The 27970-nt window shown below is 40.6% G+C and overlaps 1 protein-coding gene across 1 annotated transcript; it reads left to right on the top strand.

The window, feature by feature from the left end:
* The first annotated feature begins 64 nt into the window (after positions 1-64).
* Positions 65-17978, top strand: LOC132975551 (deubiquitinase DESI2). Its single transcript, XM_061040183.1, has 5 exons — positions 65-166; positions 8798-8870; positions 9092-9185; positions 12196-12337; positions 15199-17978. Exons 1-5 carry the CDS (start codon positions 119-121, stop codon positions 15463-15465), a joined length of 624 nt encoding a protein of 207 aa, XP_060896166.1. The 5' UTR covers positions 65-118; the 3' UTR covers positions 15466-17978.
* The last annotated feature ends 9992 nt before the right edge of the window (positions 17979-27970 follow it).

Here is a 27970-nt window from a genome sequence, read left to right as displayed (position 1 = left end):
TTGGAGGGCGAGAGTTTAGTGGATCTCGCACCGAAGGAAGGAAGGAAGGTGTTGGGGAGGGGTGGGGGGGGGAGGTGTGCGTGGAGGAAAAAGACCCGCAGAGAAGAAGAAAATCCTGATGCCAGTGATGGCAAACGAGCCGATCATCCTGAACGTTTATGATATGGTAAGAAGAAATCCTGGGTTTCAAAGCTAAAGGGATGTACAACACTTCTGTGCTACTTAACATCAGGACTGTGGTTCAGTCGTTTATTGAGCCTGCTTTGTCAACAATGTCAGTGCTAAGAGCCAAACACTATTATAAAAAAAAGGCAACTCAATGCAGAGCTACTACTCGCATGTGTGTGAAAGTCAAAGCCACAATATCTAGTTTTGAGTGTCCATGAAGCACTCTTCAGTTCCACATAGGTTATACACCCACAACACGTCACTTATCAGAACTGAACACTTTTAGAAGTGGGTTCAGATTTTTCTCAGCCAATTTCCTGCAACACGTGCCATGTAACTGCATAATACACCTCCAGAATTGTTCTAGACATAAAGTGCTTTTGGAAAGGTCAGCCCTTAAAACATGAATAGTTTGGAAACCTTTTTGGCCAGTAGAAAACATTTCACCAAGACAGTACCAGAGGACCTTTTTTTTTTTTTGGAAAAACCAACCGTGTTTTTATGCAGCAAGGTAAAGCAGACTGAATATCTTTGAAACCCAATAGCTGGCTCATAAGAACACACTAGCTCACATGTGGGACCTTGACAATGTTTGGTTTCCATATCAGGAGAGGAGCAAAATGGTCCTTATTGTTCTTTCTAAGTTGATGTTGCCAAAACATGTACAGTAGTAGGAATGAAACAATGAGTGACGCACCAGGTGTTTCCTTCTGTATGTTTGTATAATAAATGTGTGTCAGGCTCAGTCTGCTAAAAAGAAAACGGTCTTGATTTATAACAATGGAAAACTGGGGGGGGGGGGGGGGGGAATGTATGTCTTGTGGAATGAGGCAGAATTTGAGTCACTATGGTGTCACCATGTAGAAGTGACTCAGTGGGAATAAAGAGGTGGGGGAGAAATTGACTGATCTGTTGATGAATCATTGATTGATTTGCAGCCCCTGGGGAGGAGAGATGGTACCTTTAAAACGGGAATAGTTTTGTTGGTCGGGGTTTTAAAGCAGACAGAGGCTGGCATAATGTACACTGACATCACCACTACTTGGTGACTATAGGCTGTTTATTTTTGTCTCTTTCTTATCAGCCTTACCTCTTAAAAGTTCCCAAGACATTAAGTGGAATTTACTCTTGGTCCAACGAGAGACTAAATATTTTTTGTCCTTTTTTTCAGTTTTTAATCTTTTTTTATTTCTGTTGTCTCCCCGATTGTGAATGAATTGTCTGTATTTCATTACAGGCCTAAGGTCAGACAGTTGGAGGCTATTGATTGACGTTAAGAGCTACAGACAATGGTTTTAGAGGAATAGAGCAATAAATGATCTATAGTAGCCCAAAACACTGAAGTCAGGACACTGCTTTGATTCCTCTCACTCAACTTATCCTACAACTACTGTCTTTTGTTCTATTTTGTTTTATTTTCATATCCTTTCCTTCCCTGCCTTATTTTCTTTCCTGGTGTACTCTCTTCCTCTCTTCCTCTCCTTCTATCCTCCCCCTCTTTCTTTCACTTCCTCGTGTCTTTCACTTGACTTGTGGTCCACATTGGCTTCTTTCTAGTCCAAGTGGCTTTTATCTCAGTCACACTTCCATTCATGTGAACGACTGCAGGGGCCTTGGCACACTTTCATATGCAAAAAAGCTGACAGAAGCTGCTTATTTGAAACACACACACACACACACACACACATACACTTCCACCTACTAGTAATTTGTGCTTTTTCCTGTTAACTAAGCTACCGTTGTCACATTGAGGTCTAAGATCTGACTCTGTATGTTAGAGCGTGTGTGAGTAAGAGACAGAATGACAGTGAACACTTTACTAATTAAAATCATTTTGTGGTTCCTGCTCGTGCATGTAGACGGACTCACACACCCATATTTTTTGGTGTTTGTAATTTTTTTTTTTTTTGTGCAACTGTGGGAACAAGATTTTGGCTTGTTTACAGCAGCGTTCTGGTGTTTGTTGAAAACAATGGGATCACTCAGTCCGTTCATTCATCCCCCCACTTCAAACACTTCCTCTGTGTATTGATTGTGACCTGAGTGCTGTAAAGGGGACTGTCCGACCGACCGACTGACTGACTGACTGACTGCTGGGGAATACGGCTACATGTTCACCGCCTGAATGTGAGACTTCCTGTCGGCCCATTTGAACTAACTTGTAGAAAATACATGCTCAATTCAAACATACAGTATATCAATTAATTGAAGTGACCATTTCCATATTGACTGTGTGGCTGACTTAACAGTTTGGAGTCTGACTCAGTGCGGCCTTTGACTCAATATTGACAAGGGATGGATTATTTGTTTGACATTTAAAGAAAAATCTTTTATTTGCCTTTCTGCCTAGAATTAGCTAAAAAGATTGATGCACCTGTCATGTCATTATGCTAAATACGTAAATTGGTTTGAAAGGAATAAGATCGGATACTACAACTTCAAAACACTCATTCTGTCTCCTTTGAAGCTGTATTTGACAACTTCTGGAATAAAAGAGGTTAATGAAGAGAATCCCATATTTGATATCATTAAGCCCTCAATGACGTCTTGAGATGTCCAGTTTTGCCAGACCACCATTGTAAGACCTGATGGATAAAGGCTCAGAGATATTATTGCCCACCATCCTGTCAACTGACTTATTGATACATTACATTTCTGATCCATTGTAGTTAAAAGTCTGTATACTGTGCAAAATGAACATTTTCAGAGATGACCCAACATGGAGGTCTCAGTGAAATCAATAAGTAGGCTGTTTGAGGGTCTAAAGGTGACCTTTTTTATTGGCTGAATCACAAGTTGAGTGACTGGTTGGGTGACTAGCTGTTTGTCTTAATGGAAGTCAGCAAACTGTACAGATAAGACAACAGCCGATAAGACAACACATTGGATTAAAAGCTAAATTCCTCTTTTCCCTACGAGAATTGATACTGTCACATGACTTTCAGGAATAACCATACACATATCAATGCACCTACACCCCCCACCCCTCCCCCCCCCCCCCATACCTCACTGTCATCCTTCAGCTTCTCCCATTCTCTTCAGTTCCCCAGGCCGTCCTGCTCCCATCTCTGCTAAGTGGATTTCCTGGCCAGCTCTGAGTGCTTTAGTGTGCTGCTCTAATGAGACAGCATTATCTGCACACCGCCTGTCCGCCTGCCAGCACTGAGGACTGCTGTGTCTGAGTGTGTATAGTGTGAGAGAACGTATCGGGGTAATAGGTTTAACTGCGTCTCGTTGTCAGAGTATCGGTGTGGCTGCTGCTCTGGATGAATTCATTAATCGAGTTTTTCTGCTGTGTAATCTACACAGTGCTGAGTGCTCAGACGAGAGAGACACAAGCTGGGGGTGTACAGCGGTGTTGTTTCTGGGGCATCCCTGCATCCACTGCCGGTGGTGTTCCATGGGGGGAACATTTGTTGGACACATTGCACGTCTAATGTCAGAAATGTTTGCTTTAGTTCTGGGGTCATTTGATTGGAGTAAATAATCAACTTGGAATCTGTTATCAGCAGCTTTCCAAAGCATTTGGCTCGTGGTTGGTAGCATTTCATTTACTTATTAAGCCTTTGCAGTTTGGTTTTAGTTGGCACAAGTCTGCTGCAGAGTGTTAAGATAGTGCAGCTGTAATGTTTTATGCATCAGTTGTTGACTATTATACAGATTGCTTACTACTTCTAATTGATTTATTGGTTTGAGTCTGTATTCCCTGATCCCAGCTGCTTTAAATAGGAATATTTTCAACAACAAAAAAATCCCCACAGTGGTTGGTAAAATAATAATTATTTATTTGAGGTTATCACCTTGTGCTTTTAGAAACACTGATCAGCATCCTCCCCTAGGGCTGCACAATGAACCCTCATTTTAAAGTTATGGCGATGTGAGATTTTGAACACATCGCTATCACAATAAGAAGTCATTTCATGCGTTCTCACTCAGCATGCATACTTTTGATATTGGATGTGAGGCTTGGGTATAATGGCAATACTTTCACATCATTTTGATCCATTCATCTGAAACTCAAACTAGTAATCAGCAACCCTCAACATAATTGGTGCCAACTGGGTGGAGAGAAGAAAAAAAAAAGCTTTTTGCACCTATTGTTGATTCAGGAGGAAACCTGTTGCAAACACGGGCAAAGTGAAAAACAAAACAAAGAACAGCAGATGGAAAACAAAGCGTCAGTTATAGCTTATATACACTTCATTTTTGTTCATTGATATGAATTTCCTTTTCACAATATAGAATAACACGATCACACAAATACTGTATCACTTATTTTTCTCATGATGTGCTGTGTAGGACTTGTTTTTTTTTTGCCATTTTATCATTTCAAGAGAAAAGTCTGAAATAAGAAAATGACAGTATTGAACTACAGCATGTGATGGCTGGATGGATGGATAGAGAGATTGATAGTTTACTGTCATTGCATGTCGGATACAATGAAATTTAGTTAGGCAGCAATCCACTCCACAGCAGCATAATAGTGTATATATACCATTAAACAAACATCTTAATACTTTAAGACTTAAAAGTAATTATAATAATAAAACTAATTTCCTTTGCAGCTTAAACTTAGAGCTGTAGGATAATGAAAAAAAATGTTTTAAATAGTAATAGAAAAGTAATATATGTAGAGGGATGATTAAGTTTACAGGAACTTATTGCATCAGCAAGTTCACACGCGCACACACACACACACACACAGGCAGGCAGGCCACACTGTGATGTGTGGGAGGAGGAAGGATTTAATGAGCTCTGAAGTAATGAAGGCTGAGATTAGAGTCTTCTTTCAGCACTGAGGTGTGTGTGTGTTTAGGGAGATTAGCTCACTAACATATTTTCAGACAGAGCTACTCACCCTGTGGCTGCTTCTTGTTATTACATGTTTGGGCATCCATACAAAACAACTCAGAGGGATTGAGGCAGCAGATTAAAAATGTACTTTTCTCTGTTTATCTAACACTTAAATGCTGTTGAGGATTCTCTGAGTCTTAAGTTTTCTGGACTGCCGCCACCTAAAGCTCTTGGTTCTTAGAAAAAGCCCCGGATCATGAATAGAAGCAGTGAGGAAAAGCCTAAATTCTTTGAGCTAATTCAGCCTCAGAACCAGCTGTTTTTTTTTTTTTTTTAACACATATTTCTTTTGTTCCTGTGCTTAGAGAAACACACCAAGAATTACAGATTCATTCTTTTAATGTGATCAGATGATTTGAGGAATTCTTTCTGCAGAAAAAAAAACCCTGTCAGTGGCAATGTAAGAAATAGTGTGGTGGGATGTTGCTCAGTCACTATATGACAAGTTGGGAGATTTTGTATACATATACATACATAGACATTGGGATGAAATGTAAGAAATACAAGGAGAATCGAGTAGTAATCAAACACTGAATGTATTTCCCATTATTACATAAAATAAGGGGTTTATATTTGAACTGTTGTTTGTGATTCTTCTGTTTCATAGACTCTCGTACTAGAAAAGTAGGTGCATGGATATTCTTTGTGAAATTTTAGAGTTTGTCAGGTCCTGGAAAACCTGAAATAGTTGTTGATGACTCATCATTCACTCTGGGGTGTATGAATATGTTGCATCACTTTCTAAAATAGTTGTGTTTCTTTCTTGAGCAGCACAGGATTTTTAAACTAACTACACTAACAATCATAGGTCAAGGCGTTTGTTTGAATGGTCTCCTAGTCAGAGCTGTTGTCTAATGTTAATGCCAGCCAATATCTGCAACACGTCATCACAAGTAACCTGTTCAGTCAACTCTCTGACCAGCTCTCTATGGTTATACTTCCCTTCTCATTTTACATCTCATGTTTCTTCTGAAGTCATAAACATGACCCTTCCTTCCAGCATTACTTCAGTCTGTGCAACACACACATGCGAATGCCTGCCAGTGTTTTATTACCTGTCACTATGTGTAATTTTAGCTCACAGGTGTGGTCTTCATCATACCTGCTCAGTGCAGCCAAAGAGTGATACAGTCACCTTTCATGATCACAGTTTGAGATAGACTCTGAAAGACCTTCTTTAGAATTTGCAAATAGATGTGTGGCAGATACCGCCAGCTCTGCCACTGCTACGTCTGAGCAGCTACATGCAGTAGAACAGTTTTAATATAGCTTGCTGTGGTTTCAGTCTGATAAACATCTGTGTACTCTGTGCACAGTTCATTACACCCAAACTGAGGGAGGTTGCTTCTGTGTCTTGACAGAAAAACTCACTAGTGCTGAAGTGATGAGTCAATTATTAATAAGACAATTAAAAAAACACCTCTCTTTTTTAATACTTAATTAGACTTTTAAGTATTTTGGCAAAATATATCAAAATGTGGACGGTAGGTTTAAGTATCAATCACTTTTTCTTTATCAACAACATGCTGATTTTCTTCTGGTTATTGATAAGACTGGGTGTATGAGTAAGGTCAAAAATCATAATGCCAAAATTTTCACCGTTCTGGTACTGTTTGCGTTAACGTATGATAAAATTACGGTGGCTGGGAAGTGCAAACCAAAAATGACAAAGTATGAAACACTTTTGCAAAGCTTGAGACTAGTTTACAATTTGGTGAATTTTAACATTTTCTAAAACAAAATGACAAAAAAACACTTTTACCAAAGGACAAAGCAAATTTACAATTAAGAAAACAGACTTAAAAGATGTGAAACACTTTCAGGAGCGCGGAGACAAATTTACAATCGGCAGAACACTTTTGCCAGTCCCCAAACAAATTTACAAAAACATCAAATCTTGCCGAAAAGGGAATTTACCAAATGCTGGAAGTGACCCAGAATTGATTGAGTGAGCCGCCAAATCATTTGTTTTGACGGAAAAACTGTGTGTTAACTATCTCGGGTGGGTTCCACAAAACGGACAAAACATCATTCAATCACTCACACTCACACTCTGTTAGTGGTATGATATTTTAAATTTACCCTCATACTTGTAGATTGAGTTATTATTTAGCCTCCTGATAAGTCAATCATGCTCTCTATCCCATCATCCCTGGCTCCATCCTCTGTGGGGGAAAAAAAGACTGTTTTCACTCCAGTAAACTCTGCCTAGCAACAGCTCAACCAATCACCACTTAGCCTCAGGACATTAAACAGACACGGGACTAAAAAGATGGATGGAACTGTGAGATCACAGCTGCTGAAATAATGGATCCTGTGCGTGCCCTTCCATGCGTTTGTATGTGGGCTTGTCTTTATTGTCTGTGTGCGTACGAGATCTTCTGTAAACATCAGACGCTCGGATCGAATCATTTCTGATTCTCCTCTGCTGAGTGCAATTCAGTGCATTCAGCGCAATGAGAGAATGAAAAAAAGCAAAGCACAATCTCGCTGTAACTTATTTCATGTGTCAGCAGGGAAGTTTGCACTGCAGCTTTTTGTACAGCGAGGCGTGCGGTTCAAACACTTGTTTCCTCTGCAAGCTGTTAGTCAAGACAATTTTTTTCTATATAGCACATTTAAAAAGCATGAGCCTAGAAGTTTTCAACTATAAGATGAATGATTTGAGTAAATTGTCATTTAGTCTTCAGAAAAATAAGGAAATGATTCTCTTTTTTAAGTTTGTTGAACATAAATATAATCTGTTTTGAGGTCAGCATCTGTGTGATAATTTGAAAGACGTACTTTCAAAGTATATAACATGCAAAATGTTTGAAAATCACATGCCCACTTGTACAGCAGCTTCTTCACATGCATCAACATGTGTAGAGCCTTAATTAGTGATTGGATGTACCTGTGGAGGTAACACATGGGGAGAAGCTCAACATGCATGTCTCACAAAAAGTCATAGATGGATTGAAACGTCTGCATTAATAACTTTTTTTCTGTTTGGCCAAACTACGATTCAAAAATATTCTTCATCATTTCTCCCTTTTCTCCTCAGCTGGAGAAACTCTTAAGCCTGTCAAAGGTCCTCCTCACTACTCTTAACAGTTTGACACCTTAGGAGGGATCTTAAGGGCTAAGATGCTTTGTGAATAACTTTCATCTTTACAAGGATCTAGTCTTAACTCTGAGGGGGAAATTCTTAGAAAATGTCCTAATTCTAAGAATGTTCTTAGAATTCTGTCACTAGGAGTAACTCTTTATTTGTGAGTACGACCCACCAGAGTTTCATTTTTGCATTGGTCTTAAGTTCTGGAACGATTTCCCCATTGGTATAAAGACGGATTGTAAATACATTTAATCTTGGAATATTTGATTAGGGCCGAAGTCAACTGTGCAGCAGCCTCTTCAAGGCTAGAGAATTGTTTGGATTATTTACAGCTTTATTTTGCATAATGTGTGCAAACCATGAAGTGTGTCAGTTTTTATAGAAGTAATAACGAAAAGAAAAAAACAATAAAGGAGACTTTTTCTGGCCTTAATAGTAAGTTACCAGCTCTTTCTTACTTTTCTTTTTTATTTATTGTTGAACTGAAGTGAGGTGGTACGATAATTAGATAAAAGCAGATAACATAGAAAACGAGTGAACACAACTACTGCATTGTGAATATTTTGGACATTTCCCTACAGTTCCCTACATACTAGGATTATTATGAATATACATTTGAGATACAGAATGTTATAACTGTGTGTGCATCACTAATGATTGTGTCTCTCTTTTGCTCTTCAGTACTGGATCAATGAGTTCACCAGCACTCTGGGCATCGGTGTCTTTCACTCAGGGATTGAGATCTATGGGAGAGGTACGATTACTCTGAAATATGACACCACACATATCAGTTGACTCACTCTCTTTAGATGTTGTCACAGAAAGAAAGCCTGGTTAGGTCTGGCCTTCACTGTTTATCATTATTATTATTATTATTATTATTATTATTAAGCAACAAACGATTTTTGTGTGAAATTTGTTGCCACTCTAAAATGTGTTTCCAGCTTTTTATGTGTGTGTTTTTTCTGTTCTTAGAGTTCGCCTATGGCGGACACCCATACCCATTCTCAGGGGTCTTTGAGATCACACCAGGGGAAGCAACTGAACTGGGCGAGACATTCAAGTTCAAGTGAGTACGGGACATTTGATCATTTCGTTTATTATCCTTGTGACAGAAGAACTGTAAGAAGAAAGAAAAACATAAAAATACAAAGTAAGATAAATATATTCACATGTAAATACAAAACACTTCTGTGTGTTTTAGGGTCAGGGTGAGTTGATCACTAAAATAAGGGAACAGTCAAATAATCCCTGTCCAACAGTCACTCTGTTGCCACATCATTTAGTTATGGTTAAAACTAGGCTCACTCTTTCTTGTAATAGAACCTGCTGGTTACTGCTGCTATGGCAGAGACATGAATCGACAGCAGGGAGTGTAGAGCATGTGACAGACATTTTTGTGATTTCACACTTTTTGTCTTCATGGCTTGTGGCAGTGTGAAATTGGAGGCAAAAAAAAACCCAGCATAAATAGCCGTATATCTAGAATATCTAGATAATTGCAGGAGGACTGCTCCGGAGATTCTCCCGACCTAGCCGTTCACGTATGCTCCTCACAGCTGGAGACTATCCCTGTCTGAGGTAAGACGTGACGTAAATAAACAACACGGAAGTAGCGGCCGAAGCAACAGAGTCCGCTACACCACGTTATAATGAGAATATTTGCCTTTATGTCAATGCTATGTGTAATCCAATGGAATGACAACATCCACAAAAGAGAGGAGAACAACATACTGACGAACAGAAAACAGAATGCAGCCGTTTAACGGAGATCGTAGTGGTCGCGTGCAGACACTTAGGCGGTCACTGTATATAAACGTCACTCTGGTCCCATTGGCTCGAATTGAAATCTCCGGAGTGTATGCGGCCGCGTTCAGACATCAGCTCACTCGGATTCTCTGCGGATAAAATACTAGGGGTCTGGCCAGAGAAAGTCCGGGTAAAGTCTGCGCGACAAATGCGGCTGTTTGCGTTCACACATAGCCTAAAGACCCTCCGGGTAGCCAAATCTCCGGAGTTTTTCAGGAGATTTCCATATGTGTGAAAAGGGTTAATGAGTGAAGTATGTGTCTTATTTTTACTGCTTTTACATTAGGGTGTGTTCTTGTGGTGAGATATCAGGACTCCCACACAATCAGCCCAGGGTCTGTGTTTGTGTGTGTATGTTTGTGTGTGTTAATCTACCCAGAGCTGCTGTACTGTTGTGTATTACTTCTGCTCTAGTTGATCTGCCCTGTGGCTTTAGACAGATTCTGCTTGGCACACATACACTCGCACAGACACACTTGCGGTCTCTATGCAGGCCACCAGACTATGAGGATGGATCATTGGGGACTAATGCCCATAAATCAGACACTGCTTTTCTCTTTGCAGAATGCAAAATGTACCAAGTGTTACCAAAAGCAGACATGCAAGATGTATTGATACATTCTCAATATGCTCATATCTTACTACTCATTTTGGCTTATGCTTTAATGGCACCAATATATGCTCTTAATCGTTCAACCTACTAATAGAAGCCATCAAGTCTCTTCTGCAGTGGAGTTGTAATAAATTATGTGTACTCACTACACAAGTAACACATTCACTGGGCATTATAACCAAACTGTTTCCATGTTAGAAAATGCCATGTTTATTTCTTTGTAAACCTTACACAGACAACACAGGCACAGAGAGTATTTGTCTGACCCGTCTCACACCCTCCACTCTGAGTACGAGCTTCTACCTTCTGGCAGACGATACAGAGTCCCCCGATGTAAACTGAACCGCTTTAAAAAACTCTTTTGTTCCCACGTCGATAAAAATTCTGAATAATGTTTGGTAAGGCTGTGTAGGTTGTGCAATAGCGTCATGGTGTCCCTGTATGCTTTTTTATATTTTCTTACCTTTGTCTTTTATCTCTCATGCTGTGTTTTTGCGTATCTTGTGCAATATGGGTAATGTGGAATATATGTTGTGTTGCTCTGTATTGGTATGTGCCTGTTTGTTTATGTGCGGATGTGGTTTTTCTATTGTTTTTTATTTATTGATTCGAGGGGAAGCAGCTGAATGTTTGGCAGCACTTTGAGTCCAAGACACATTTCCCCAAGGGGATAAAGTGTAAATAAAGTGTATTGTATAGTTATCAGCCGCCCATATCAGTAGAAATGTTTATTAGAGGCCAATTCAGATATTTTTCGATTTCAAAGCCTTGAATGGTTTTATTATCAGGCGTGCCTGTCCCAGTGCAAAACTTTGGATCAAGATATTCCGTCCTTGAAACTTCAGGGATCAACCTGGTAGATCGATGTGTGGAGTTGACTGTGTTTGATTTGATTTTGTTCAACTTGATGTGACTTGAATTTAGCCATGCTAGCAGCTCGGCCACACTTATCCAGACTCAAATGTTTCAATAAATATTGAATGGATGAAGTTTTGAAGTTTTTTTTTTTTTTTTTTCGTCCCGTACCATGATTTATGCCAAACCACAGGTGTACAAGTTTAGACATTGTTTTTGTCCTGTATTTCTTTGTTTATTGGCACACATTAAAAACCATTGTCACAAATACTGATATATCACTGAGAGGCACATACTGGTGTAACAATGCCGTTGACCTTTATATTGCTCAGTGTGTTGAGAAAGGCATGATATTTATTTGTAAATGATTAACAGGACAGGTCTGCACCTCTGTGGAATTATTATGTTCTAGAGATTTGGTGAATGCATGAGTGTTGGTTTAGATGAGTCGGCAGAGCAGGCCCCCCCCACATCCAGAGGCCACAGTCCTCGTTGCTCTGGTTGCAGGATCGCCTCCTGGTCCTGATGTTGTTTGGTGCATATCTTCTCCCACTACTTCTCCCCACATTTCTGGTCTCTAGCCGTCCTTTCAAATAAGGGCAAAAAAACAAACAATAATCTTAAAATAAAAGTGAATGCTTCATATCTGTTTGTATTTATTGTTTGTATTTGCTCAAGACCCACTGATCGGGCATTGTTAAAACCAAATGCCTGGAAGTTGTTCCTGAACTTTCCTTAGTGAGAGTAATAATAAATAGTTACACCCGCCTCCACTCTCTCTTCTTCCCCCTCGTGTGTGCAGAGAAGCCATAGTGTTGGGCAGCACAGACTTCACAGAGGAAGATGTGGAGCGGATAGTCGAGGAGATGGGGAAGGAGTATAAAGGCAACGCCTACCACCTCATGCACAAGAACTGCAACCACTTCTCCTCAGCACTGTCAGAGGTATGTGTACACACACACACACACACACACACACACACACACACTGATGTTGATTTTGCTGCCAGTTTGTACACACTAATGCATTTTAGAGCAAAACATATGTGTAGAATAAAAATATAGTCATTTCTAAAAAAAAAAAATAATAATTGGGTTGATTATTTTTTGTGTTCTGAGTTTGAGCACTTGAGCAGTGTGTGTGTCTGCAACCTTGTAAAAAAGTGTGTGCTTTCAGTCAGTGTAGCCCTGTGTGAATAATGAGCAGGGAGTCTTACAGTTAGCAGATTAGAGATGAGATGGGGATTACGACACACCACAAGTCCAGACACGCAGAGCCAGCTGGCAAACACACACACACAGACAGACACACACACACACACACACAGGAAGAACACACGTTGCTCATACACAAAACCTACAGACTCTAGCCACATATTTCTAATGTAAAGAAAAATAAATAGTTAATGCAATGCAAAATATGAGATAAAAATCAGTTTAATACACACAAACTCAAACATACAGATCATACATACAGTATAAAGAAACAAACCCACAGCTGACACCACGTGGCTGCAAGCCTGCCCCCTCAGGATTTCATTGCCATGCTTACTGTAACCTCTTGTGAGGTCGATTTAAAGAGACAGTGAGAAGTTAATGATTTGAATGTAGATGTTTGTTTGAAAGATCAAGTATACCATTCATTCTCTGGAAGGATTCAGTGTATGCAACTCGGAGGTCAGTCCTATGCTTTTAAAGTAAATCCACATCCCGTACACTGTTAACATCTGGTAATGTAAGTAGATTATTTGTACACTGCTGTTGTTCATCTACAACACAGACAGAGGCGGGGGGGGGGTTATTCAGCAGGTTGTTTGTTTGATCCCTACTTCCTACTTTATACATTTTTAAGTGTCTTTGGGCAAGATATGAATTTGTTGGACTTGCCTAGTGAGTTAGATTACATTTTTGTAAAAACATTTTTGAAGTTAAAATATAAATCAACTGGGGTGGCAGTGGCATAGTTGTTAGTGCGTGCGCCCCATGTACAGACCGGGTTTGAATCCGACTTGATTGCTCTTTTCCTGCATGTCATTCCCCACTCTCTCTCTCTCTCCCTGATTTCAGACTCTATCCACTGTCCTATATCTAAAATAAAGGCCCCCAAAATAAACCTTAGAAAAAATAAACCACTTGCCTGTGTGTCCTCATGAAACTTAAAAAACAGAGAATACAACTGTAATACTGAATGGTTTATTCCTGCCTCCTCAATAAAACGTTTTAAATACAAACTTAAAAAAACAGACGATCAGCAGCTTTGGTGAGTGTTTAGATGAAATCACAATTAAGCCTTGACTGGGAAACACTATGCGTTTCTTGGAAGCCGCTCGTCTTGAGTTGCTGTAATAGATCTGATGGAGATAAGTGATTATAATTAGACCTTTACTTTGACAGTGTTGCAACAGCCTGTGTCTGCAAGCTCGTCTGTGAAGGGAAGGAGAGATGAGAGAGAAATCCACCAGAGACTTAAAAGGTCTTCCCCCAAGCAGATATCCTCAAGTATAATAAGTCGGTGCTTACAGTAGATGAGTCGGTTACTAAAATAGCGGCACACAAGCAGTAGGACACTGGAATTTCTTTTTATGCTTGTTATGGACAGAGAAAGCCAGGTTATTGAATACATTTTACAATTCTTTACATTGGTCTCCCCAGACAAGAACAGACAGATGTATTTTCCAGTTATGCATTTGCACATGCAAGACCTTTTTTTCCCCTATAAGATCATCTACACTTAATAACACCCAGAAGATTCTCTCAGAAATCTTCCGACCTAGAAATCTCTAAAACCACGGACAACAAACCAGGATTAAGTCAAACATTTGCCGATCAACATGAAAACATTTTGTTTTAGAGAACAAAGCAGAAGACACTCCATGGAATTCATGCTCATTGATTCAAATTGTCCCATTTTATTTACACTCCCACAGGCCATGTGTAAGGCTCAAGTCCCATGGAGGTGGAAGCTTATTATTCATCCATGTAAAAATGATACATCTCTTTCCAGCTAATGAGCATCATTCTTCTTTATGTCAAAGCAATGCTGATGGGAAACCTTGCAGGATGAGGTGTACTGACTTACACAATGTAGTACACTGCCTTGAGTTATTGCAAGTGCATTGTATGCTAAACTATGTATTAAATTAGCAGCATTAATTACTCTTATATGTATTAAAATCCCTTTTGGCTCTAACATGTCATTTATCTTAGTAACATGTTAATCAGGTATCTCACAACCACCTTTTGATGTAAAACACTGACAAGGTGATGTTGAAATCATGAAGCCAAGCTGAAGAGCCTTGTGAGCGTAAATTACTTCTCTTAAACATACCACCTTCTGAAATTACAATTTTACAACAACAAAAAAAACTTTTTTACAGTGCTTATTAGAAATCAACCTCACATCAGAATCAGAAATCCATTTTTTCGTTCCAGTTGCTCTAAACACAATATAGCAGTAGAAATATAGTTATATAATGCAGACAGGATGCAGCATGAGGCATACATATCAAGTCTGTACATAGTCAAGTCTGCAAGGGCCAGAAGAGGGCGCTGATGATGCACACAACATAACAGTCCAAGTTTGAAACTACAAAAAACTCAACATTAACACTACTGACAACTAAACAGTAGAATAAGAATCATTTACACATGAAGCTGGTAAACGATGAGGCAAAGTGTTACACATATGCATGACTGATATTTATTTATCTGTAGCTTGTGAAATAACATCTTTAATAACCTCTTTCTTACATCTCTCCCCCCCCCCCCCCCCCCCCACTCACTCTTGCTGTGTCTCTTCTCCTCAGATCTTGTGCGGGAGGGAGATCCCTCGCTGGGTAAACCGCTTGGCCTACTTCAGCTCCTGCGTGCCGTTCCTGCAGAGCTGCCTGCCCAAAGAGTGGCTGACCCCCGCCGCCTTACAGTCAAGCGTCAGCCAGGAGCTTCACGGAGCGGGAGAGCTAGAGGAGGCGGAGGACGCCGCTGCCACCGCCTCCCTGGCGTCCATGTCGCCCTCGTCCTCCTCCAGCCCCACCTCCTTCCCCAGGCATTCCAGACACCAGCCCCGTCGGTAGAAGCTGCAAGGTCTGCTGGGAAAACTTTGGGGCTGGAATTGCGATCACAAAAACTGCCAGGTAACAGAATACCTGCAACAATGAAGCATCCTGCTACAGGAAAAGTCCTGACACAGTGATCGTGAGCAGGGCACTGAACCGCAGCCTGCTCTTGGTAAGAAAGTCAGCGAGATCTCTGCAGTGATCCAGAGACAAGGACGAGTTTTTCCTCGTGCTGTTGACAGAAACAGGATCGTCACTCAGTAACCAATGCTGGATTCTCAGAGCACACTCAAATCCAAACTAGTTCCCCTCAAGTCACTTCCATTATTTTACCGGGTTACTCACAGTGCTGAAAGGAAGCCATTTTCTTTCAGATTTAGGAAAAGCAGCCACATGCAGATTTAACTAGCAGTTAGTTGGTGGATGGTGCTAATCTTTCAGTTTGAGTCACTTTATGAACATGACCCCAAACCAAAGGAGTCGCTTTAAATTTGGCATTTGATCCATTTGAGTCGTTATAAATGACTCAAACTTTATTGACCACCCAACAAGCTGCTCTGATTAGGAGAAGTTGCACCTTTGGGGGTTTACCAGATGATTAAAGGATAAAAAAACGATTTCTGTTACAAAAATAATGAATCTAAATTCAGACGTTGCTGCTTTTTGTTTATTATCCTCGCAAAATATAAGATAGATTTACATCTTTAGGCTTTGAACTTGGTTATAAAAACTCAGTTTGGGAATCTCAAATGTTGAGATACTACTTCTAGCAACTTTAGCTACAATGCTAATGAAGCTATACTGCACAGACCAATGCAACTGACAGAAAAAGACCCTGTTTTTCTGCTTTAATGTGAATGCCTTAACGGGTCTTTTCCATATTAAACATCCATACGCGGTTTAAGTACCACTAGCAAGGTGCTGGTATCATTTGATATGTGGCTGTTAAATGTTTCCTCTGTAGATGGGTAGCTGGTAAAATATTGTAGGCAGCAAGTGGAGTTTGGAATCTATAGACTTTGCCCAAGAAAGCTGTGTGTGCATCAAGACCTCAGCTTTTTTTTGTATCTCTCACAGTAGACGGAACATCCCAGAAATACAATCGGCCTCACTTTCAAAAAAAAAGGAGAAGAAGATCCAGCACCCCGGTGTCTTAGATTTTCGAAAGTCATTTGACACACCATGGATAAGTTTGGATCCTGTTACTTTTTTCCCGGAGTCCTTTTCATGTTTTTTTTTTTTTTTATGTCAGCTCTGTTACAGCAGTTTTATGTGTAGCAGCTTTAAAAGTCCTACTTGCTCAGTTACCCCACGTGATATGAGAAAACAGACCCATTTCAGTGGTTTTTTTTGTGTATCAGCCCATACTGTAATGATGATGTCATGGCAACAGATTATTGCCAGATAACTATGTGATAAAGTTTATTTTGGAACAATAAGGTTGTGTGGCAGACAGCGGTTAAAGAAGACATTTTGTTACCAGAAGGTTGTGGGTTTAAATCCAGAAATGAAAGAGGGTACATTTGTCTCTGTAGCATTTGCCAAGGTGCCTTTGAGTGTGGGACTTAAAGAACCAGTGTTCAAGATTAAGGGGAATCATTATTAACTTTGTAGTATGTTTCATTTTGTCAATTATCCCCTGAAACTGGAAATATGTTTTTGTCACCTTGGAATGAGCTTCTATGTCTGCAGAGGGATTGCTCCTCTCTTACACAGTCAGACATGTTTTTACAGTAGCCCTGAATGGACAAATCAACATATATCTTGAGAGAGGGCCTTCAGTAAGTGTTTGAGGAACCATCAGCCGGTTGTCATTTGCAACCTCAACACATAATACCACTTAATCTTACAAACTGCTTCTTTAACCCACCGGTGTTCCAAGACTTGCGGTTGTACCAGACTGCTGCCAGGTATCAGTGTGATGGTGTTTGTAAGTGTAGAGCAAAATCTTTGATCTTTACTTGTGTAATTCTGGTACTGATAGGGAACTTGAAGTAGAGTGTTGGATCTGACTTTGTCTAACTCTTCGGCCACTATCTGCCTGCATGCTGACAGACATTTTCCGCACGTCTCCAAGTTAGCAACAACATTTGTGTTAATTTAGAGCTTTACTCTCTAAATATGTTATACTTTGATTTAAAGGTCACATATAAATACACTTTACCATAGTTTTCTAACACTAGTGTGTCCCTAGCCTGTCTACAAACCTCCACTTTTCAGAAAATGTGTGCTCAAACAAGCTGTTTGAAGATGTTCCCTTTGTGACAACACAAAGGGCAGTAACCCCTCCCCCAGGTGGGTAACAATCCAACAGCTACGCGACTGTCCTGCCCTGTGAGTCTGCCTTTCCAACATAAACAATTGGGCATGGAGCAAGAAAGCCCAAGCCACTTTATCTTCGCGAGAGAGGGGTGTGGTCAGACACAGCTTACTTGTATTTAAAGCTACAGAAGCAGCCTGTTCTGAGCATGGCTGAAATAGAGGGGTTTATAATTATGATACAATACAAGTTCAAAATTGATTTTTTTTTTTTTTTTTAAGAAAGTTCACAGACATGTTTTGGGGAGCTCTGAGACTTATTTAAACTTGTAACAAGGGAGTATACTATGTGACCCTTAAAGTGTGACAAACTCACAGCAATCATAAAGTAGTATTATTTACTCAGACAAGTCTTAAAATCATCTTCAATGTGTAAAGGATCATTTTGACTCTGTATAAGATAATGCTGCTTTCCTATCTGATGAGCAACTCTTTGAAACTCATTAACCTGTCAACATCACTGATGCTGCATAATGTCACCAACAGGAGCCATGGACATAAAGAAAACAATAGATTTTGTTTGTTTGCTGGAAGAGGACAGGACTACACACTGGACAACTGTCAAATCTAGATAGAAATGCTTCAAATAGTTTGTCGATCCTTTTCAACGGTTTCCTCGTTAAATGGACTCTGGCCTTTTCGTCTGTTATATGTTTGATAAACTCAGGACCCCAAAAGGCTTCGTAATGTAATCCTTTGAAATTTTTTACCACACATTTTGTTTGTGTTCTTGTTGCTTTTTCAGATGCAGTAGTCACTCCATAGAGCGGTTCGACAACACACTGTGGCAGTACAGTTTTATACTTCTCTCTTTCATATGAAAAAGAGCATTTGTTTACAACCTGGATGTTTATAAGCGAGCCTGTGCTGCTCTTTTTATTTTCTATGTGTGAAAGAATGTGTGGTTGTGTACACACTTGTATTATAAACCATTTCAATAACCTGCCAACTGGGCCAAATTGCCATACATAAAAAAACTGACAGATACTAAGAAATTAGAATAATTCTAACAAATGTAGCAGAATTCCCAAGGTTTTTAAATTTAATGCAAGATATTACCACTTCTCTGGGATAAAAGGTTTCTTTCGACCACGTAAATTTTCTATCTCAGGCTACATTTAAAAACTGTCAGTAACATTATTCAGGTGCTCTGGCAGAAAACAAACATTATTTTCTAACAAATAAACACAACAGAAGAAGTGTAAATTCACAACACAAAACAGCAACAATGACATTTCTCATAAAAACCAGCACATTTATGTCAAGTGAAAGGTTTCAACTCAGTGTGTTATGAACCTGATTTTTTATGTTGCTTTAATAATAAGTCTTAATTTGATTGAAATTTATTTTTTAATGTACTGAAAGAAGCTGACACACAGATACACTGCTCATACAGGCACCCTCTGCTGGCTATTCTGTGGTTACGCTAAGGTTTCCCTTTGCCTTTATATCTTTGAATTGTTTTCTTCTGTTTCTGTCCATTATTGAAAATTAATCTCAATCTCATCAAGTATGTATTATTCATTAGTTATATTGGATTAAACATGAACGTCAGTGCAAAAATGGTTAATATGTTGTTCATCTCAACAGTAAAGTATCGCAGATCAACATAACTGAGGCCAAAGATGGATATCACTCCACACCGCATTTCATTTTCTTCTTTCTTTTTTTTTTTTTTAAATGAATGTCTCATAATCAACCTCGATAGGGAAACCTCAGACATTCATACCTGAGAAGAACTACAGCTACAACTTCAACTGTTTCACAGTGGACTTTCACAGAGCCTTCAGAGGAGTGGAGCTGATTTATATCCTGTTGTAAAGTTAATAAAGAAAAGTATAAAAACCTGTGACTCCTATTCTTTGTCTTTATTGTTTAATAAATACCTTTATCAGCTAGGCTAGTGTGAGTCTTAATACTGTTGCTAAGGTTATTTTCAAAGCAAAAAGGTCTGCCACTAGAGGGAGACAAATGTTGATCAATGATAGAGCATCAACCATCAGTGGGGACAGCTACTGTTGACAGTATATTGAATTGTTCTACTGCTTTATTTGTCAACACAAGGTTAAAACATAAGGAAAACACAAGATATGTCGTCTGTCACGTTGCTAGAAAATTCAAATCCAGTGTTTGTATACATTTATTGTAAAAAAAAAAAGTTCTCTACCCCTTGCAAATGTCAGTTTTATTATAATTGAATCTTGAAGAAGTGAGGTAGGAATAATGCAGGTATTGTGCATTGTCATGGAGCCATCAACTTTCATTTATTACAAAAGTTCATTATCTTTTAAGGAAAATCATACAGACCTACGGTATTGTTAAATAAAACAAACATAGGGATAAAAAAAAGTTACATTTGATTGTAAACAAAGAAAAAAAACAATCCATACTGTGTTTTGAGTTTGACAGGAATTCAGAAGTATTGGTATGTTTGGAGATGCTCTGTCTTGAACTACTGTTGTCTGGGGACAAAACTGAACTTATTGGCTTTGATGGCTGAAACTTCCAGTCAAACTCAAAAGGAATCTAAAGGAAGAAAAGTCAGTTTTATCAGAGAGACAACTTTAAATTACAGTCTGAATGCACATGTGAATAAACTCTTACCATGGTGTCTTTGCATGTTTCCAAAGAGTAACTCTGCAGGAGACGGACAAGAACCAACTTCACAGTGAGGATGGCATAACGCATCCCGACGCAATTACGAGGACCGAGCCCAACCGGCATGAAAGCATATGGGTTCACTTCCTCACCGCTGTCTTTACTGAACCTGCAAACACACACACAAACAGAGAGGCTCTAAAGATCATGAAATCACCACTGAGAGAGTAGAGAGATTCATTTTGTGTGTGTGTCAGAAAAAAAACATCATACAGAGACTTATTAGATGTAGTATTTAAAGTCAGGCCCAAAGCCACCGGCAAGCAAAGCGCTGATGATTGGCCCAATGACATGGATGAAGAAAACCTGCACCACAAACCTCGAATGCCTGGTCATTAAATGTCACCCTTTTTATCTTCCACGGGAGTTTGCAGCTGTTTTTATACTGGCTGTTTAAAAAAACTTTAGACCACTGTTACAGCAACATAAAGGCAGCATATCGGTCCCTTCCGAGACCGACTTTCGGTAAGTCCGATCATGTGTCAATTTTTCTCTTACCCACATATGTACAGAGGAGTATATTAGTCAAACCGACTGTTCGCTCTATTCAATGCTGGTCTAAAGCTGTTGAAACTAAACAACAAGGGTGTTTTGATGTCACTGACTGGTCTGTTTTTAAATCTGATGACCTGGAGGAATATTGTGATGCTGTCACTGGATATATTGATTTCTGCATAGACCTGTGTATCCCCCGTAAGGTTGTTAAGCAACACTCCAACCAAAAGCCCTGGCTCAATAATGATGTGAGACTTAAACTAAAGGCCCATGCCACTGCTTTTAAATCTGGTGATGTCACTAGCTATAAGCTGGCCAGATACTCGCTGGAGCGGTCGATAAAAGCAGCTAAGCGCTCCTACGGAGAACGGAACGAGAGTTACTTTACTGGTAACAACCCCCGTCGCATGTGGCAGGGTTTAAACACCATCTCTTCTTACAAACCCATTCATCCCCTCCAATTCTAGTGACCAGAGAGGGCTGTCTTTGACACTACAGCAAGTCCAAACCACTTTGTCCAAGACCATATCCCCCCTCGTGTTGCTAGATCTTGCTCTGAGCAGCTTGCCCCTGTATTCACAGACTTGTTTAATATTTCGCTGGAGCGCCGCATTGTACCAAGATGTTTTAAGGAATCAACCATAATACCTGTAGCTAAGAAGTCACAGGTTACCTGCCACAATGACTACAAACCTATTGCACTTACCTCAGAGTTTTTTTAAAACATCCAGAGCTCAAATACAGAATAAAATCTGTACAACCCTTTTTTGGGACTCTTTTTGTTTATTTTGGTTTCTGTTTAGGTTTGGGTGGGATTTTTTTTTTCTGTGCTTCATGTTTTGCTGCAGAGGTTGAGCTGCTCGATAGGCACATATACGACTCATCAAGTGCAATAACCGGCTACTGATCTACTCCTTCTAAAGAGTTATCTGGTTGACAGTCTGCCCTGCTTCTTCAGCAGTATCTGGGCTCCCTAACCCTTAAGCAAGTATCTCTAGTTTTCCTAGTGCTTTGCCAGTGGGTTCGTATATTTAATCTATGTACCTACTTTTGTATGTTCACAATAGCTAAAGTCCGAAAAAAGTGTCTCTTTTCATGAACTGCTCCTCCTTGCTCCCTCTACGTTCTGAGTCCGTCAGCTACGCTCTGCTGAGCCCCCACTGTTAGACCCCACGTGGGCCAAGTCTGCTCTGATTGGTCTGCCGATCCGCTCTGTCGTTATTGGTCAGTGTTAGGAATCAGTAAGGTTCTTCTTGTTCATCCTTATCTGTCTGTTTTGTTAATTACTTTGGACTGGTTTTCATGGGGAGAATAGAGAATGGCTTTAAGCCTGTGTTTCCTGGTTTGTCCGATAGTCTTGAACGCACCATTCCTGAGGTGCGCTCAGAGCGGTGCTCTGTTGCTTTAAATGACATAATACGACAGGTGAAGTTGCAGCTGACGGAGGACCCGTATGGACGCCAACTTGGAAGCTGTCGGACCTAACCGAGGACCCACTCCCATGAACTTGTTTTAGTAACCAACCGTATCTTATATGATCCAACACCAACAAATCAAACTGAACTCATACACGAAGCTTGGGCTCGTCGCTCTAAAAGCCGCCCGGTGTAGGTGAGCTGACCTAATCTTATGTTTTCCCTGTGTGAGAATCAGTCCTTTCCGTACCTGTCATCTCTTGACTTCTCTGTTACACTTCAGGTTAGGGCTAGTTTTGCTAGCTCGGTGCTAGCTCGTAACAGTCAGTCGCTCAGCACGCGTCTCGGAAATTCAACATGAGCTGCAGGGCTTGCCACAACGAGCCAATGGACTTAGATCAGTGATCTCACACTGACAATGACGTTGGACTGACAAATTTTTATCGAGGGGGGCTAGAACCGAGCGTTACATGCGGCTAATGCTACAGCTAACAGGAGGACGTAGGAAAAGCCGCGTGTCCGCAGACTTTGAATTTTTGCACATAGATGTGCCTAAACATGCACAGGACACTTGGAAAACACACTAAAGAGCATATAAAACCAGAAAAAGCATAATATGGGACCTTTAAGCAAATAGCTCTAGTTTTCCTAGTGCTTTGCCAGTGATCTTACCCTGTGATTCCCTGATTCTCCAGTGCTTCTGGCCAGCAAGCCTCAGCACCTCCACGACTGCCCAGCCTGACTCCACCAGCACAAGACTGGTCACCAGGATTCCTGAGCATTATTTCAAAAGTATTTAATAAATTCCCTCGTCTGAGCCTCACTTTTGAAGTAATATAAATTTGTTATTACAAAAATGTCCCAAAAAGCCCACCTAATAAAAAAAAAAAGAAGTTCTTCAAACTCCAGCACTTCCTCCTGTGAAGGTTCAGTCACTATCCAAGTCAAAGAAGTACACTTTTGAGGTACTGCTTTACATTTCCTGGGCAAGTATTCATTTTTCTACTTGCTTCATTTGATTGGTGGATATAGCTACTTGTGGTGTTCAGATTAAAATATAGGCCTAACACTAAAATGATGATTTTCTAAATTTAAACTTTTATAGGCTACTCTTTGGCTTACCACCCTCTACTGAGCCTATTGTGTTCACCAAAATACTCTTCTCTAACTTCTAAATGGATTAATTTAAATAACTGTTGACCCAAGAGTATGGGATGTTTAAAAAAATAATAGTAGAAAGGTAAAAGGACAGGGGGGCTGCTTGTCATCCCTTTATCTTTTTTTTATACTTTGTTCTCATTTTTTCCCACCACCGACATCACCTCCAGGCCGTACGTGTGTTTGAGCAGTCTAACACACCAAGCACGGATTATGCAGCTACATGTACGATGTGTCCTTGGGCAAGACACTTAACCCTGAATTTCTCCCGTTGCTTAGTAGGCGGTGTATGAATGCTTATGAATGGGATTAGTTACTTCTGATGGTCTCACTATATAGCAACTACTGCCATCAGTGTGTGAATGGGTAGGTATGACATGCAGTGGAAAAGCTCTTTGAGAAGTCAGAAGAATAGGAAAGTGCTATACAAGATCAATTAGGCCTTTTTAAAAAAATGTTTTAAAGATTTATCTTTTGGCTTTTTGTGAGTCCAGGAAATGTAAAACATCTGTTTTACTTAGACTTTTTTGAGCACCACAATATAAGAAATCTTCTTTGCAGTGTCTATATTTTTCCACATTAAGAGCACATGAACACACCTGTCGGAAGAACAACCTATTGAACACTTATTCAGCATACTGATACCCTCAGAAATAGTGAGTAGGTAAATGCATAGAGAATATGATTTAATTTTTGTCTGTGGCAGCCTATAATGTGCAATTTTAATCTTTTTTATTGTAATGTAGTTTAGAATGGCTCCTGCTATCCTCACATCAAGGTGACAGATTGGGTGTATTTCCTGTTGTAAAGTTAAAGAAAAGTATAAAAACCTGTGAATCCTATTCTTTAACTTTATTGTTAAATAAATACCTTTGTCCGCTATGCTAGTGTAACGCAGTTCATGATTCCACTTGCCATCACTTGCCATAACTTGGCATAGAATATCCTTATTTGACTATTTCTATTGTGTAAATACTGTTTATAATGTATGTACGAGTATCCACATATACACATACACATACAATATCCACTCAGTCTATGGTATCCACTGGGACTGATGCCCTCTGTAACATGAGCACCCTCTGCTGGGGCCCATGCAGACTTGAGCGGTGCAGCCCATGTTTCTTTGCCAGTCTGCACTATGCTGTCCCCGAGGTAAGTTTATGTGTAAATAAGCTCTGCTAAAATTCTATAAAATAAGTTAGTTTTTCTTGATAAAAGTAATATTTTTCCATTTAGTATGTTTAAGAGAATCTCCGAAATTATTGTTAAAGTTTTCTGTGATTATATTACTATGTTTTTAAGTCATTTAGGCTCACCACGGTGTTGTTTTGCTAGCTCAAATTGTAACTTCTGATCTCCGTGGTGTAGCTTGCTTAACAGTTAGCTCAGTTATTTGTTTCTTTGTTTTAGCAATGTTGGAGCTTACACATGCTGTGACTTTAGAGCCCATGAAGGAACATCTGGTTTGGGGTCGTCTGCCAAGTCATAAATGCCTGTCAGCTGGCAGCACAGTCATTGTGGAGCCAAGTGAGTGCCGTACAGTGCCCAGGACAGTTATGGTGGGACGAATTGTGACTCCATTATGGGGAGACGGATGGGTTCCAGTGAGAGTCATTAACCCTTCCAATAAGCCAGTAACTCTCAAACGCAACTGCAAGCTCGCTGACATGTCCTCAAGTGCAAAGCACTTACAAAGCACTTGAGGACTTTGACGTCGACAACTACATGTAAACGACAAAACAGACAATGTGATTAGGACTGTTAACAAGACGGACACTGGCGATGAATAGAGCTTGACCGTTGACTCTGACTGTACTCCACCTAAACCTAGTGGCTCCGTGCTACTTGACCTTGGAATACAACACATTGACGCTGACTCAGGTGAACTGTCTCCCTTCTGGAAGTCAAAGCTGGTTGAACTTATAGCCAAGTATGAGTCAATCTTCTCTCGTCACAGATTGGACTGTGGGAAAGCCAAAGACTCACCGAATCAGGCTGAGTGACAGCAGACCCTTCAGACTGCCTTATGGTTGTCTGTCTCCTTCACATTATGAGAAGCTCAGGATGGCTTTTAAAGAGATGGAGGAACGGGAAATCATAAGAAAGTCAACAAGCAAGTACGCTTCGGCCCTTGTTTTGGTTTGGAAAAGAATGGTGATCTGCAGCTTTGCACAGATTTTCGTGGGGTCAATGCGAGTACATTCAAGGATGCACATCCACTGCCTCACTAGGCTGATGCTTTGGCTGCTCTAGGAGGGAATGCTTTCTTCTCGACCATGGATCTGACCTCTGGATACTACAATGTGGAAGTCCATGAGGAGGACAAGAAGTTCACCGCATTCACCTCTCCATTTGGGTTGTACGAGTATAACAGGCTTCCACAGCAACTCTGTAACAGCCCTGGCACATTCATGAGGATGATGATGTCCATGGTGGTGACCAGAACTTCTTAAGCCTCCTGGGTTATCTCAATGACATACTTGTCTTTGCCCCCAACAAACAGCTTGCCTTACCAAGACTTGAAATGGTGTTTGAGAAGTTACAGGCACACAACTTGAAGCTGGCGCCCAAAAAGTGCCACTTCAAGAGGTTGTCACTTAAGTTCCGCGGGCAAATTGTGACCAAAGGTGGCATCTCAACCTACCCAGAGAAGGTCAAAGCCATTATTGATCTGACTGAGAAGGATTTGATGGATGAGAGCAGTAACAGCCCCTCTCCCTCCAAGGTACGGTCATTTCTTGGTATGGTTGGATTCTACCAACAGTTCTTTGAGGGTTACTCCAGCATCAGCAAGCCTCTCTTTGCCCTAGCATCAGGCATGTAAACGCCACGACATGCCAAAGGTAAAAAAGAGCGCCCCTGTGAACAGGAAGTTGACTTCTGATGATTAGACATCGGAGTGCAGTGGAGCTTTCAGGACGCTGAAGCAGGCTTTGTTAGACAATGTTACTCTAGCACATCCGGACTTCAGTAAGCTTTGGTGCTGTTTCGTCGCAACTGGCGGACAGTGACGATGTTGCTCGACCAATAGCCTTTGCCAGCAAATCTCACAGGCTTGATTTTTTGGCACTCAAGTGGGCTGTTAATTCAGTCACTGGATGAGAGGTCATCTGTTCACCGTGTGGACTGACAACAACCCTTTGAACTACATTCTCAGTAAACCGAAGCTTGATGCCTGTGAACAAAGATGTGTTGCAAAAATTGCTCCATATGACTTTGAAATCAAGTACATTCCCGGCCCTAAGAATGTGGTTGCAGTTGCACTAAGCCGTGAGCCCTTTGTGCAGAGGGTTTGCTATATCGCCTCACCAAAGTCCCTTACGGTGCACTTCTGACAGAAACTGACGCTCCGGACGTCAGTCCTGTGAACCTCCAGCCATGCTGCACACACACCATTACTCGACTGTGGCCTGCAGAGATGTTGTTTCTGCTGTCTTGAAACAGTCTTTGGACCTAGACAAGCTGCCTCCTCAAGCCTACCGCTTTCCTCAACTTGTTCAGTCTGTTCAACCACAAGCTGTCTGAGGTTTGTCCTCTGCCAAGAGACAAGCTCATGGATGCAAAATGTGCTGAGCCTTGTTTGAGCCGTGTTATCCTGTTTGTAGAACGTCAGAGGCTCCCAGACATTGGGATAAGCTGACAGTCAAAACAGGTGTTCTTTATCGTGTCTTAAAAGACCCTGTTACTAAGAAAAGATCTACCTTTATGTTGAGCCTGCTGCGCTGAGAGAAAAGTCCTTAAAGTTGTGCATGATGAGGCTGGTCATCAAGGCCAAAAAAGGGCGCTCTACCTGACTAGATAAAGGTTAATCTGGCATGGGATGGAGAGAGATGTCAGAGACTATGTGAAGTGTTGTCGTCGTTCTGTGTGTAGTAAGTCCCCTGAGCCTGAGGCCAGGGTAAAGCTTGAGAGTGTGACCACATCCAGACCTCTCGAGTTGGTCTGTATAGTTTTTTGGTCTGCTGAGGACTCCTCCAACAAGTCTCTTTCTTGATGTGCTTGTGGTTACTGACCACTTTACTAAGCTGGTGCAGGCCTACCTCTGTCCGAACCAGTCAGCCAAGGTTGTCGCCCAACAACTCTGGAACAACTTCTTCTGTGTTTATGGCTTTCCTGAGCGGATACACTCCGATCAAGGTGCTTATTTCGAAAGCAGTCTGATGGCAGAGATGCTCAAAGTTGCTGGGGTTCAAAAGTCACATACACCTTATCACCCAATGGGCAACGGTGCTGTAGAGAGATTTAATCGCACCCTTGGAAATATGATCAGAGCACTGTCCCCAAAAGCCAAACGCAGATGGCCTCAGCTGCTGAGATCTCTCAACTTCTCCTACAATGCCACAGTGCATGAGACCACTGGTTTCGCCCCATTTCAACTGATGTTTGGCAGAACTCCCAGGTCGCCTGTTGATGTGATGTTTGGTTCTGTCCTTGTGGATAATCAGGACTATGACGACTATGTGCAGATTTTAAGA

This window comes from Labrus mixtus, chromosome 6 (genome assembly GCF_963584025.1).
Source record: "Labrus mixtus chromosome 6, fLabMix1.1, whole genome shotgun sequence".
NCBI classification, from domain to species: Eukaryota; Metazoa; Chordata; class Actinopteri; order Labriformes; family Labridae; genus Labrus; species Labrus mixtus.
The sequence above is the reverse complement of the archived record's forward strand: the minus strand, read 5'-3'. Positions and strand labels throughout refer to the sequence as shown.

Excerpts from the sequence above, each read along its gene's own strand:
- LOC132975551 (XM_061040183.1), top strand. The coding sequence starts at position 119 with ATGCCAGTGATGGCAAACGAGCCGATCATCCTGAACGTTTATGATATG. Across the intron at positions 8,871-9,091 it reads GATTGAGATCTATGGGAGAG|AGTTCGCCTATGGCGGACAC; the intron begins GTACGATTACTC and ends TTCTGTTCTTAG. Across the intron at positions 12,338-15,198 it reads TCTCCTCAGCACTGTCAGAG|ATCTTGTGCGGGAGGGAGAT; the intron begins GTATGTGTACAC and ends TCTTCTCCTCAG.